The sequence below is a fragment of the Sapajus apella genome, unplaced genomic scaffold (genome assembly GCF_009761245.1).
Source record: "Sapajus apella isolate SASKATOON/1434 unplaced genomic scaffold, GSC_monkey_1.0 scaffold44, whole genome shotgun sequence".
In the NCBI taxonomy this organism is placed as follows: domain Eukaryota; kingdom Metazoa; phylum Chordata; class Mammalia; order Primates; family Cebidae; genus Sapajus; species Sapajus apella.
Window position 1 is genome coordinate 10363781 of NW_022436984.1, and position 15765 is coordinate 10379545.

Genomic DNA, 15765 nt, shown 5'->3' on the forward strand with positions numbered 1-15765 from the left:
TTTAAGTTCGACCTTGGGACACTTACTGTCTGAGTAGTTGTCGACCTTGTTTCCACATTAACTGGCTGTTTTGTTGTGGCTGCACTTCTGTTTCATTACCTTCATCTGGAAAACATTAAGTGATAATGAAACTGACTTGTTTTATGGATTAGAGGGCATCTCAATTCATTAATAACGTCCAATAAACATTCATAAGGCTAAGAATATGTAACTGCAACTGTAAGGTATGTGTTAGGATAATGCGAGTTCTGTTTTTTAACTATAATTTCTATAACAAAACTCTAAGAAAAATTATTGCTACTGGATTTCCCTGAGTAGCAGAACTAAAACAAATACATTTTCCCTATCTTTAACTAGACTGAGAATTTTTCTCCAGAACAAAGACTTATCCAATCAAGTCACAAAATGAGAGCCAAATAAAAGTATTATAAAGTAGCATAACAGAACTAGAACAAGTCAATAATAATAATAATTGAACATTTAAAAATAACTAGGAGTATAACTGGATTATTTGTAACACAAAGGATAAATGCTTCAGAGGATGGATAGCCCATATTCCATGATGTGGTTTTTACACATTGCATGCCTGTATCAAAATATCTCATGTACCCCATAAATATATATATCTACTATGTACCCACAAAAATTAAAAATAAATAATGGCTGGGCATGGTGGTTCACACCTATAATCCCAGCAATTTGGGAGGTCAAGACAAGTGGGTCTCTCAACATGGAGTAAACCCTGTCTCTAAAAAAAAAAAAAAAAAAAAAATTTATCTGGACACAGTGGCATGCGGCTGTAGTCCCAGCTATTAGGGAGGCTGAGGTAGGAGGATCACCTGGGCCCAGGAAGTCAAGGCTGCAGTGAGCTGTGCTCATGCCACCACACACAAGCCTGGGCAACAGAGGGAGAGTCTGTCTCAAAAAAAAAAATGAATAAATAATTTTTTTTAAAAAAAGAACTAGAACAAAATACTGAGGAATGATTGTAGAAAAGCCAATTTGGTAAACAGCAGATATATAACAATCTCAATCCAAACCTCTTTCCTTCATTAGCTACTACATTTAAAAACCTCAAGTATTCTTTTAATGACATTGTTTGAAAGAAAATCTCCTAAACATTTTAAAGCTTAAATTCATCATTAAGTAAAAGCAGAGTCCTTTCTAAAAGGTGGTAAAAAGAACTTTCCCTATGGTAAGTCTGGTCTGCACAATCTCCAAACTACACTATGGTTCTACGTTAACAGTACAAAAAAAGTACATACTTTCCTCAGCCCTTGATCAAACTCTAAAAAACTGCTGATCTGTATAAGATCTTATTTAAGTGGAGATACAAAAGGGACTGGTAAACTTTATTTGGTGACATTTGAAATTAAGTATTTACTGGCCAGGCACTGTGGCTCACACCTACAATCCCAGCACTTTGGGAGGCCAAGGCATGTAGATCACAAGGTCAGGGGATCAAGACCATCCTGGCTAACATGGTGAAACCCCGTCTCTACTAAAAATACAAAAAATTAGCTGGAGGCCGGGCGCGGTGGCTCAAGCCTGTAATCCCAGCACTTTGGGAGGCCGAGGCGGGTGGATCACGAGGTCAAGAGATCGAGACCATCCTGGTCAACACGGTGAAACCCCGTCTCTACTAAAACTACAAAAAATTAGCTGGGCATGGTGGTGTGTGCCTGTAATCCCAGCTACTCAGGAGGCTGAGGCAGGAGAATTGCCTAAACCCAGGAGGCGGAGGTTGCGGTGAGCCGAGATCGCGCCATTGCACTCCAGCCTGGGTAACAAGAGCGAAACTCCGTCTCAAAAAAAAAAAAAAAAAAAAAAAATTAGCTGGGCATGGTAGTGTGCACCTGTAGTCCCAGCTACACGGGAGGGTGAGGCAGAAGAATTGCTTGAACCCAGGAGGCAGAGGTTGCAGTGAGCCAAGATTGCGCTACTGCACTCCAGCCTGGCAACAGAGTGAGACTCCGTATCAAAAAAAAGAAAAAAAAAATTAAGTATTTACTACCTGCTGTGTTAAAAACACATACACTGTTTCTTTTATTCCTTACAACCTCAAAGATAGGGACTTAGCCTCATTTTAAAGATAAGGAAGCTGAGTTTTGGAAGGTAATTTTCAGGTTAGAAACACAGTGTTAAGTGTTGAACTTCTGTTCATTCCAGAACCCCAGCATTTTCCTTCACATGATATCACTACAACAGGAAATTAGAGAAATACATGAATAAAAGTAAGAATTAAATCTTGTATGTTTGTTTTTATTCTAAAACAACTCTAAAATAACTAGGCTTAGTTCTATGATATACCAAAGAAATAGAGGCAGAGTAGACTGGAGAGGCAGGTAGAAAATAAGGGGAATTAAATTAACTTCAAAAAGAAGCTAATTACTTTATGATAACTTCAAAGAGAATATACGTTAAAAAAAAAAAAAAGAAGGGGACAATAGAAAGAAAAAAAAGAAGGGGACAAAAGCAATATCCCCAAACTAAGGGAAAACAAATACATCTTGTTTCCACTGACCACAAATTCAGGATCTGTGTATGTAACATAGTATGTTCCAATATATCCCCTTCTTAAGTCAAGTGAATAACCTGTACTTGCCAAGTAAAACAAGTAAAAACATTCACATTGCCATTTCAAGACTTCAGATGTGAAGTGAAGTTTTAAGATCATTAAATCTCCCACCAGAATAGGGCTAAATCCTTTCTTTGCCATCCTCAAATATATTCAACTGCTTGTGCCTATTCTGGCAGCCAGTGATGTTACAAAAGTGTGATATAGTAATTCAGTGAAATACTACTCAAGAAGAACAAAGAATGAATTACTGATACAAACCAACCTACACAAATCTCAAATGCATTACTCTAGGTTAGCTAAGCCAGAATCAAAAGGCTACATTCTGTAAGATTCTGAAATTCACATGACTTTCTAGAAAAGGCAAAACTACAGAAATGGAAAACAAGACTACAGGTATTGATCGACTTACGACCACTCGACTTTACGACCACAATCGCTAGCCACGACTGCTCCGCGTCTGGCAGCGCAAACGTTGCCCAGCTGGGCGTACGACAGAGCGGACCAGCTTCCGGCAGCACTACCATCTCCGTGTGCACCATTTCAACTGTTATCCCAGACTCAGTACAGCAATTTGTGTTTTGTGTCTTGGATATTTTTCATCAAACCCCTCCCAATAAATTTCTCATACATTTCGAAGCAATGGACCCAAACACTGAACGATTTGCAAGGATTGAACGGATGGCACACGATGTATTTCATCCGTATCGTGAAATTTATGAAGAAAAAAAGAAACATACAATTCAGATAAAGCTCACCATGTTTATGAAAAAACCAACTCCAGTAACCCCAACTGCTGCCTCAGATGACGACATCAATGATCCGCAGCCAAGCACCAGCGGCCAATAAAATGTTTCATACATGTTTATATATTTTGATATGTTTTACAATTGAGAAAATGTTTCCTATGGTATTTTTTACACCTGTATTTTGTATTTTTGTATGCACCTGTATTTTGTAATTTTGTATGTTTTGCAAATATTAAACCAGTTGTACTGGTAATGCAGTGTTTTACTTAAACCTGACGAATGTAAAAATAAGAAACAAAATGGTGTAGAGATGATACAAATGGCATAAAATGAACAAAGAAAATTATGATATGTAACAATAATGAAAGAAAATTATGATAAAATATGACTTAAATATTTTTATAACATCATTTCACAGTACTGTACATATAGCCTACTCAACTTACGACCAAATCGTGTTACGACCGGTCTGTCGGAACCAATAGTGGTCATAAGTCGAGCACTAGCTGTACTGGTTGCCAGGGGATTAGAGTAGAGAGGTAGAGATTTGTGGATAAAGAAAACATGGCACATATACATCGTGGAATACTATGCAGCCATAGAAAAGGATGAGTTCATGTCCTTTAGAGGGACGTGGATGAAGCTGTAAACCATCATTCTAAGCAAACTGACATAAGAACAGAAAACCAAACACTGCATGTTCTCACTCACAAGTGGGTGTTGAACAATGAGAACACATGAACACAGGGAGGGGAACATCATATACTGGGTCTGTTGGGGGGTGGGGGGCTAGAGAAAGGATAACAGGGGGTAGGGTGTTAGGGGAGGAATAGCATTAGGAGAAATACCAAATGTAGATGATGGGGTGATAGATGCAGCAAACCACCATGGCACATGTATAACTACATAACAAACCTGCACGTTCTGCACATGTACCACAGAAATTAAAGCATAATAAAAAAACAATAATAATAATATAAAACTAGAAAAGACAAATTAATAGAATAGAGTAGAAAGTTCAAGGGGATAATTTATTTAAAAAAACACTAAAAAGGGTGACTTTTATGGTATATAAATTATATCTTACTAAGAATCAAATAAGAATGCACCCTATCCTCTTAAAAAAAAAAAAGTGTTTTTTTGTTTTGAGAAGTCTTACTCTGTCGTGAGGCTGCTGGAGTGCACTGGCACAATCTCAGCTCACTGCAACCTCCAACTCCCTGGTTCAAGCGATTCTCCTGCCTCAGCCTCCCAAGTAGCTAGGATTACAGGCATGTGCTACCACGCCCAGCTAATTTTTTTATTTTTATTAGAGATAGGTTTCACCATATTGGCCAAGATGGTCTCGATCTTCTGACCTTGTGGTCCACCCTCCTCGGCCTCCCAAAGTGCTGGGATTATAGGCATAAGCCACCATGTCCAGCCAAAAAAAAAAAGTATATTCTTATATTGAGATAAAATCTGACTCTCTAAGTAACATCTGAGGTTACGGCTGGGCGTGGTGGTTCATGCCTGCAATCCCAGCACTCTAGGAGGCCAAGGTGGGTGGATCCCTGGAACTCAGGAGTTTGAGACCAGCCTGGCCAATGTGGTAAAAACATAAAACATCTCTACTAAAAACACAAAAATTAGCTGGAGGCCAGGTGCGGTGGCTCACCCCTGTAATCCCAGCTACTCAGGAGGCCGAGTCAGGAGAATCACTTGAACCTGGGAGGCAGACGTTGCACTGAGTGAAAATCACACCACTGCACTCCAGCCTGGGCAAGAGAATGAGCCTCTGTCTTAATAAAAAAAAAAAAAAAATCAGCTGGGCATGGTGGTGCATGCCTGTAATCCCAGCTACTAGGGAGGTTGAGACAGGAGAATCATTTGAACCCAAGAGGTGAAGGTTGCAGTGAACCAAGATTATGCCACTGCACTCCAGCCTGGGCAACAGAGCTAGAGACTCCATCTCAGAAAAATAAATAAATAAATAAATAAAATTGAGGTTAAAAAAAGAAACCCAAAGTCAAATAGCTCTTATATTCCTTATTCAGGGTAAACTCACAGTTCTTTCCATGGTCAGTAAGTAGTCATCAACTATCACATTCATCCTTGCCTTGTTGAGTTCAAAAAGTGACATATAAAAATGAGGATTCTAATACAGATAACAGTTTAATTTCCTCGTAATATCAAAAGTATTTGACTGCTATTTCCAGTCAAACTGGAGTAATAGAGACTAGATTTACCCGTCTGCTGAAACAACTATAAAACAAAACAGATGAAACAATGGTTTTCAAAACATTGGACACCACGCAACAAAGGACAGTAATACCTGAGAGAACGGGGAAGCAAACAGGTGAGCCTCATGACTGACCCAGACACCACCTAGATAGAGTAATCAGATCATAGCACAGGGAGGAACAAAAACAGTATCTGAAGAAATAATGGCTGAAAAGTTCCAAATTCCGTGAAAACTATAAACCCATAGATCGAAGAAACTTAATTCCAAGCATAAGAAATATGTAGGGAAGGCTAATTATACCAGCTAATAATAATAAATAAAATCATTTAGAACCAATGATAAAGAGAAAATCCTAAAAGCAGCCAGAAAAAAAAGGTCGCAATATATACAGAGGAACAAAAATAAGGACAACAGCAGATATCTCATCAGAGATAATGCCTATGAGCAAAAACAAAGTCTTTTCAGACATAGAAAAGCTGCAAAAATTAATTACTAGCATTCTGTATTACAAGATATGTGAGAGGAAGGCTTTACGGTTGAAGGAAAATAATGTGGAAACACAGATCTACACAAAGGAATAATAGGCATTGGGAATTTTTTTCAAATTATTATTTAAAGATCTTTAAAAGACAATAGACTGCTGGAAAAAAATAACAATGTAGTGTGTGGTTTATCACACACACAGAAGTAAAATACATGACAACAATAGCACAAAGACTGGAAGAAGAGAAACGAAAGTACACTATTATAAGGTTATTGTACTCTCCTTGAAGTGGTATGTTATCACTTGAAAATAGACTGTAGTAAGTTAAAGATGTGCCCTGTAAGCCCTAAAGCAACTACTAAAATAAGAGTTATTGCTATTAAGTCAGCAAGAGATAAAATTGTCTCAGGGAAGGGCCGAAGAAAAGGAGAAAAATAATATATATATATATATATAAATATATATAAAAAAGAGAGAAAATTGAATCCTAAGAAATATCTGATTCATTCAAAAGAAGGCTACAAAAGAAAGAAAAGAAACAGGAACAGACGGAACAAAAGGAAACAAACTACAAAGGTGGTAGCATTAACCTAACCATATCAATAATCATAATAAATGTAAATGGTCTAAACTTCTCAATTAAAAGACAGAATTTATCACACTGGATACATACATTCAACTTTCAACAACTACCTGGCTTCTAACATTAAATAGGAGAGACTGAAATATCAAAAATAAATACATTTTAACATAGTCTGATACAATATTCTCCTAAAGTAGAAATATGATGGTCTGGAAGTGGGACCAAAAAAAATTTAGAAAGGAAAAGTAAATTTTCATGAAAAATGTTTCAGAAATATCTGGATTATCAGTTTCCGGAAAATATGGTAAATAGATAAAAGGATAAAGAACGAAAAAAAAATACCTGCTTCCTTAAGGGTTATGCTATTTGAATACACCCTTTCTGCACTTTCTAGTCCTTATCACTGTCATCTACAAATCCCTAGATAACCCTCCAAACCTGGTTCACATGCTTCTGCCACCAACCTTCTACATCATCTTGAATGAAATCAACATGCATATAGGTGATCCACTTCTGCCTCTCCACAGCCACCATCCTCCTTAGCTGTCATATCTTAGGTCTTGTCATTACGAAGAACTATCACAGATGCAAACTGATTCTCTAAGCATACCCATCAGGCTCAATTACTCCCAATTCACTAGTTCTTTTTTCCCTAAATCCACTAGTTCTTTAATTTAGCTGGGACCTCTAGCCAGGGGCCAGCACACTACTGCGTGCATGTCAAATCCAGCCTCCAGCCTACCACCTGTTTTTATAATACAGACACATCAATTCATTTATGTACTGTCTATGAATGCTTCTATGTTACAGTGGCAGAGTTGAGTAGCTGCAACAAACAGCCTGCAAACCCCAAAATATTTACTATCTGGCCCTTTAAAGAAAAGTTTGCTGACCTGCTCTAGACCAGAATCTACCCTTATTTTTAACTCACCCATTAGCCAGCCTCCTTGTGTCTTCACTTCGTTCCCTCTGTAGTTTTAGTCCTTTGCCAATTTTTTGTCCCTTTGTCTATCCATGAATTCAGTGAATTCAACTGTTAACTAACTGCATTCTCTCTGACTTTACCCAGGCTACCAAATGTGCAACTACTGCCTCTACATACACTCATGATCACACACCTCAACTGGACCCTTAGCTTTACTCGATCCTACTATTTCCTAGAACGTTAGTCTTCGTGTTTACCATTAGCATTTAAACCTTCTCTACTTTTCTTAAACATCTGACCCACTCTCAGCAGATAATCCTATCTCATACATAAAGTTATAATTTATGGACATTCTCTTAAATATCCACCACCAAACAGAAATCCAAATCTATAAACCTGTTAACCTAACTTCCTACATTCTGTCTTGGTAATGATAAAAGACATGCTCCTCCTGCCATGCTCCAGCTATGCTTGGAATCCAATCCCTATCACTTCTTCAGATTATCTTCCTATTTTGAGTATCTCTTTCCCTTTTATACTAAGACACATATCACACACGTGCACGTGTGCATGTACACACACACACGTGTCCTTCTAGCTACTGCCCTCTAATCTCTCTCTCTCACCTTCACAACCTAAGCTTCCTGAAAGCTGACTATACCCACTTCGTTTCTGCCCTCACCTCTCTCCTAAAACTGCTTAAAGTTCTCAGTGTCCCGTATGTCAGAAAGTCCTAGAGATATTCTTCAGCCCTCTGGGAATTAATCAATAGTGTTGAACAGTCCTTCCATCTGGAAACCTTCTCTTCTCTTGGTTTCCTTGGTCTCCTGGTTTTCCTCCTATCATTAATGTACTCTGTATCAGGTTCCTTTTCATGTTTCCATTCTTCTATCAGTCTTTTAAATGTCATTCCTCAGGATTACATTTTATGCAATCTTACCTCACATACAGTTCCTGGGTGATCATTTCGACTCCAATGGCCTTGAGTGCCACCAGTACCACATGTTGATGCGTCTCAAATTTATGTATCAAACACATCCATACTTCTGACATGAGCTCCAGATCCATATACTCAACTGTCAACTAGCCATCTTCACTAGGTTATTTAAGAAATAAATCCAAAAGTGAACCCACCATTTTCCAAACCTACTTCTGGTCTAGTTGCTTAAACTACAAATGTGGGAGTCACTTTTGACTCATCCTTTTTTCTCTTTTTTTTTTTTTTTTTGAGACAGAGTTTCACTCTTGTTACCCAGGCTGGAGTGCAATGGCGCAACCTCCGCCTCCTGGGTTCAGGCAATTCTCCTGCCTCAGCCTCCTGAGTAGCTGGGATTACAGGCACACGCCACCATGCCCAGCTGTTTTGTATTTTTAGTAGAGACAGGGTTTCACCATGTTGACCAGGATGGTCTCGATCTCTTGACCTCGTGATCCACCCGCCTCGGCCTCCCAAAGTGCTGGGATTACAGGCTTGAGCCACCGCGCCCGGCTGACTCATCCTTTTTTCACCCCCTACATCCAATCAAAAAGTAGTTCCTATGCTTGCTTTGGCAGCACATATACTAAAATTGGAATAATAGAAGATCAGCATAAAATCAAATTTATATATATATATATATATATATATATATATATATATATATAGAACTAGTTCCTGCAGATTTTACTTCCTAAATATTTCCTGAATACGCCCTTGTCAAGGAAACCTTCCTCATTTGCCCAAGTTGCTGCAACAGTCCTCTAATCAGCTGCCCCATCTCCAACGTTGCTCCTCTCTAATCCATCTTCCACACCACAGCCCATGTAATCCAAGAGTAAATCTGATGATAAATTCTAATTAAGATCCTGGCTAGGCACAGTGACTCACGCCTGTAATCCCAGCACTTTGGAAGGCGGAGGCGCACAGATCACAAGGTCAAGACATCGAGACCATCCTGGCCAACATGGCGAAACCCAGTCTCTACTAAAAAAAACACAAAAATTAGCTGGGCATGGTGGCACGCGCCTGTGGTCCCAGCTACTCAGGAGGCTGAGGCAGAAGAATTGCCTGAACCCAGGAGGTGGAGGTTGCAGTGAGCCAAGATTGCGCCACTGCACTCCAGCCTGGTGACAGAGCAAGACTCCGTCTCAAAAAAATAAAATTAAATTAAATTAAAATAAAAAATTTTAAAAAAGATCCTTCAAATGCTTTCCTTCTTCAAATGCTTAGAATATTCCTAAGCGTGAACTACTCAACATGTTTCACAAGGCCTTTGTAACATATTTTACCCTCCAGTTAACTCTCTACCTACATCTGGAACATTCCTTCCCTCCTCCCACTACTATTCAGGTATCCTATTTCTCAAATGCGCTGTGATCTTACCTCAGAAGCTTTGCTGCTAATACTTTGCCTTTTTCCCACCTCCCATTCAACAAATAGTCAGTCTACTTGCCCTAATTCCTACTTGTCCTTCAGATGTCAAAATTAAACATCACTTCCTCCAAGAAGTCTTTCTTGACCACTTGACTAGATTTGTGCTACTGTGCTCAATAACACTTATTTTTTCTCCATTATACATGTCATATATTATTGTAATCACTTCTTTAACTGTCTATCTTCCCTATAAAAATCCAACAGCACTGTTTTCTTATTCACTGGATTTGGTACTGGATCTGAAAAACTTTCTAAAATGAGAAAAATACTATAATGTAATATTTGTAAGATGAATGGATGGTTAGAAAGATAGACAGCTGGAATGATACTAGGTACTAACTAAGTATTGTATACTGCGAATAACTAGGCATTGTATACTAAGAAAATAAACATCTGAGTTAGGAAGTATTCCCAGAACATTTCCTAGTTAACAGATCAGGAATGAAGTAACCATAGAGAAATTAAGTAGTATCACGGCAATTTAAAATGTTGGGGCAGAGTCAAATTTGTATCTATCTGCTTTTAAAGCCCAAACCCTTTCTACTGAGCTGTGCTATTTACTTACAAACTGTAAAAAAAATTTTTAAGAGACAGGATCTGAGCCAGGTGCAGTGGCTCACATCTGTAATCCCAGCATTTTGGGAGGCCGGGGCAGGCGGATCACAAGGTCAGAAGATCGAGACTATCCTGACCAACATGGTGAAACTCCGTCTCTAATAAAAATACAAAATTAGCTGAGCATGGTGGCACGCGCCTATAGTCCCAGCTACTTGGGAGGCTGAGACAGGAGAATCACTTGAACCCAGGAGGCGGAGGTTGCAGTGAGCTGAGATCGCGCCACTGCACTCCAGCCTGGGGACAGAGTAAGATTCCGTCTCAAAAAAAAAAAAGGATCTCACTCTGTCACTCAGACTGGAATGTAATAGCAAAATCACAGGGCACTGTAACCTAACCTCAAACTCCTGAGCTCAAGTGATCCTTCCACCTCAGCCTTCCCAGTAGCTAGAACTACAGGCATGTGCCACCATGCCCAGCTAATTTTTAAATTTTTTTTGGTAGAGACAGGGTCTTGCTATGTTGCCCAGGCTGGTCTCAAACTCCTAGCCCAGGCAATCCTCCCCACCTGGGCCTCCCACAGTGGGATTACAGGCATTAGCCACTGCAGCCAGTCATGTTTACTTACAAACATTTTAAAAATATATTGCATGTAGGCTTCTGTTCTCTTAAATTGATATCCAAAACTTAAGAAGTAAAAACCTTTTAATACAATACTGATTAAAATCACTCCTTTGAGTCAGTTAATACCATTTTAGAAAAGATGTTAACAAATAGCCTACATTTAAAAAAAAAATTATTTTGAAATGTACACACATCTCAGATTATAAGAACAGACACTCAAATAAAAGACAGAATAATTTAAAAACAAAGGAAAAAAATACACCAGTGATCAACTGCATTGCTCTAGATCTCAAGCATTTAATATTCAACTGAGAAAAATGCATTAATACATTACTACAATGAATTAACTATAAAATTGGCAGTACATTTAGAACTCATTTTGGAAAGTTCTTTCATACATTGTCAAATATAGAAGCAGTATGATAAAATGGTAGGAATATGAATTCTGGAGTCAGAAAGACCTAGATTCAGCTCCATATTCTATCATTACTTAATATTTGTGTGAGGTTGGGCAAGTTTCTCCACTTCACTGAATTTAAATTTCACATATGTAAAATGTAAATAAATATTATCTTTACCAAATAACTATTTTAAGAATTAAAGTGAATATACATACATAAAGCCTCTAACACAAGGTACATACTTCCTTAAATGATATAAATGAACATTAATGTCTTCAGATACCTAATTGGGAAATTTAATCTGAAATTATGCCAAAAATGTAACTATCTGAAACATGGCTGATAACTTTTGATTAATTTTTGTCATTCTTCCCTAATATCTACTAACAAGTGAATTATATCTATATTCCTTAATATCTGATTATTTACAAGTACTATTTTGTATTGTTTAGTGGTCTGAAGAAGTAGGAGAAAGAAAAGGAAGAAATAACTCAAAAATATAATAAATACTTCGGCTGTTAAAACATGTTCTAGTTACAGAAGCTCCCATCTGCAAGAAAGACCAAAACAGTTTTCCACCTGAAACTGAAGAATTAAGTTTATGGGATGAGGAATTCCTCTGTGATTTAAGAAGAAATCTCTTATCTCCCTATTTCCTACTCTTTCTCAGGATTTCAAGGAAATGATGTATTTTGTACTGCACATCTCGAAGTTCCCATTAATGCTGGGCAGACGCAGCAAGACAAGGTTATGTTGGTGCATGTTAACCCATGAACTCTGATCCTTCCAGTAAGTGTAGAACTTAAGCAGAAAATGGGGAACTAAAAGAAAGGGCAAGAGGGAAAAGGAAGGAAGGTGGTGGAAAATGATATGACACTAAATGGTGCCAAAAGACAAGCAGGTCAGAAAAAATAACTAACATGCAAATAATTAGAAAATTACAGTTAAAAACATTGTTGCTAGAAAATACTAGACATTAACTTCTTTTTATCATTTAAACTTTCTTTAAAATTAGCTTACCAGAATCATAGCTTGGGGGCTTCATATCTCCCTGATTCAATTCTGTCCCATATTTCAACTTGTGGTATTTGGCTCTAATAAAGAAATGAGAAAACACAAACCATCTTAAAATATATTTAAATTAACCTTCATATATGCAACAATAGTAGTCATTAAGTGTTCAGTAGTCCGGGCTGAACACTCCTAGAACTTTCAAAGGCTCTTAGCTTTCCATGGTGTCAAAGTTGTAATACAAAAGCGCTTGCCTTTTTCGTTGTTGCTGTTGTTGTTATACCATCAAGTATCCTTATAACAAAATAAAGGAATAACTCTGGGAATCATAACTCTTCTTTCTCTAATAATAAAATGGACTACATAACATCCTAGTTTCTGTAGTATTCATATTTTCCTGATATTTGTCAAAGCTAATTTTACTATCAAAAACAGTTTAAAAAAAAAAAAAGGTTTCGATTGTGAAATAAATTTGTAGAAGACTTTTCTCAAAAAATTGAGCTTTTTAAAAAGAAAAATCATCTACAATATTATGTGCCTTATCAGATAATCATGATTTGCCAAATATGCATTATACTGTATAATCCAAGGGGGGGAGACTCCAGCCCAAATCATCAATGTTGAATAAGACATTCCAGTAGAAATGATTTTTTTTCGAGACAGTCAAGATATCCTTTGTCTTTTACTCAAAAAGAACTGTAAATGAGAATAAAACTGTCTTATCTTCTTTTCAAAGTTGACAGAATGTTATCATTCTGGTTAACAGGATTTAGCCATCTGATTTAAACATCTTGGATTTAACCATCTAAGACCAGAAAAATAACTCAGCTAATGTACAAATTTTTAAAAGGGTGACTAAAAATGGCCATACCTGCTTAATGCATTTGTATATTTTCACTTGTTGTCTCCCCAAAATACTGAGACCACTTGTAATAAACATTATTATGTATTATAATAATCAATGTGTTAAGACTAGGATATTAATATAAACAACAATTTGAAAAACCAAAATAATAAAGTAATAAAGGAAGGAAAGTGTAACACAGCCAAATTTAAGGGTTTTTTTCTTTATAGAAACCTAATTGAGCAGTTACATTAGGTTTTCTCATAATTTAAGAAAAGTAGTGGCCAGGCACGAGGGTTCACACCTGTAATCCCAACACTTTAGGAGGCCAAGGCAGGTGGATCACCAGAGGTCAGGAATTTGAGACCAGCCTGGACAACATGATGAAATGCTGTCTTCACTAAAAATTCAAAAATCAGCCAGGTGTGGTGGTGTACACCTGTAATCCCAGTTACTCAGGAGGCTGAGGTGGAAGAATTGCTTAAACCCAAACAGTGAAGGCTGCAGTGAGTGAGCCAAGATCGTGCCACTGCACTCCAGCCTGGATGACAGTGAGCCCTATCTCAAAAAAAAAAAAAAAAAAAAAAAAAAAAAAAAAAAAAAAAAAAAAAAAGAAAAGAAAAAAAGAAAATAGAAAGGAAGTGAAAAATTATTTGCTCAAATATGTAAAATATTGAAATCTTTTATTATTTTGCAAAAATAATCATTTTGCAGTCACAATAGAAAAAAAAAACCAAAGTTTTCTATAGAGAGGAATTCTAAGAAAATCTATGAAAATTATAGGCAGTTGACATCCTATTTCTTAAGGTAGGTTACATGAGTATTTTTTATAATAGTCCTTATATCTTCACATATGTATGAAATGTTTTACAGTAAAATGTACACAATAAGAAAAAAAAAATACTCATAAGCCAATGAACTGATCTCTTAAGCAAAAAGTAAAAGGTACAAAATACTATGTATGTCTCCACACATTTTTTTAAAAGTTACATATCTATTTCATATGCCTATGCATATGAATCTTTTTGGAACAATACATAAGATATCAGTTAATAAGATTTCCTTGGGAAAGAAAGTCAATGAACTGAGGCAGAAGGGAGACAATTTTGTTGTTATTTGGTTAATTAACTATATGTATATATATTTAATTTTTAGTAAATATGTTTGGTCCAAATTATTTAGAATATCCATTCTCAATGTGTCTCTTAACCACAAAGATTTTGTCACTGGACTAAATGTTTGCGAATCTAGTTCAATGTATTTGTAATAATACTGATCATTGTAAGGTAAGATTTACAGATATTAATTCAACTTGCAGTTACTAGAAAGTAAACAAGGTTCTAAACGTAACTATCAATCTCTTACTTTTCCAGAAACACACTTCATTTACCATAAGACAAAGTAATAATACCTGCTAGAAGTCAAAATAGCAACTGAATGTAACTAGGCTGAAGACAGATTATATTAAAGCTTTTAAAATAGCAGTGGCAATAAAATGTTATGGAGTTTATATCTTCTATATATATGTTAAAAAAGAACATTTTCAAACGCAAAATACTGCATTATAGTGCATTCTAGTGGTCTCAGGAAAAACTACAACAGAACTTACAAAAAGGGAATAGAAATATTTTTCAAAATTGTGATACATTAATTTTTAAAATAAAATGTTCATAGACAAAGACAAAATATGTAAAGAACTGTTGTGTTTACCACAAGCTATGACCCTTTAAACCAAGGTCACCCTACAGATTGTTAGATTTGCTGAAATGTATTTTTCTCTCAGAACCCTCCTTAAGCTTAATAGTCTTTTGAAGCTAATATTTTTGAAAATAACTTCTTACTCATACCGTTTTCCACTGTTCTAACACTCAGCTCACTGTGTTAACCAATCTTTCTTGTTTGCTATTCTTTTTCTGTCTAATTCTGCCTGTAAGATAAATAAGCAGATCTTATGTCTGTTAATAATTTGATTAATTTCAATGAACTATTACTGAATTCCTATGATTTAACAGGCACTGCGCTGGCTGCTGGGACAACCTACAGCTTGTAGTCAGGTAAGGGTGGAAGGTGAGGATATGCATAAGAGATAAGAATGTAAATAACTACAGCATACTGTGTAAGAGCTATAAGGGCTGTAACAAGTATTACAAGAATGCAGATAAGGGATTATATAATTCGGTCAAAACTGGCGTCAAAGAAAGCTACCAAAAAGGGTAACACGTGAGATTTTAGCTAAATCTCAAAAAAGCAGTGGGAGTTTTCCAATCAGAAAATGGACTGGTGGAGAGAGCATTTCTGTCAGAAGGAGCATCTTAAGTGGAAAACAAACACACACACACACACACACACACACACACACACACACACACACACA

General features: G+C 36.7%; 1 protein-coding gene and 1 long non-coding RNA gene across 4 annotated transcripts in view; both read right to left on the reverse strand.

Annotated features, from left to right (window-relative positions):
- STRN (striatin) overlaps positions 1–15765 on the reverse strand; it is a 136099-nt gene that overhangs the window by 74062 nt on the left and 46272 nt on the right. For 2 of the 3 annotated variants that reach the window (XM_032239305.1, XM_032239306.1), the window contains exons 3-4: positions 12557–12630; positions 27–105 (exon numbers count right to left, since the gene is read on the reverse strand). In XM_032239305.1, the coding sequence (XP_032095196.1) occupies positions 27–105; positions 12557–12630 (153 nt within the window). The remainder of the gene's footprint in view (positions 1–26; positions 106–12556; positions 12631–15765) is intronic. The other variant, XM_032239307.1, reaches the window with a different exon arrangement.
- On the reverse strand, positions 7260–9151 carry LOC116524163. The gene is made up of 2 exons (XR_004257205.1): positions 9053–9151; positions 7260–8751 (listed from the first exon to the last, which is right to left on the reverse strand). It is a non-coding gene; the product is annotated as an uncharacterized LOC116524163 (long non-coding RNA).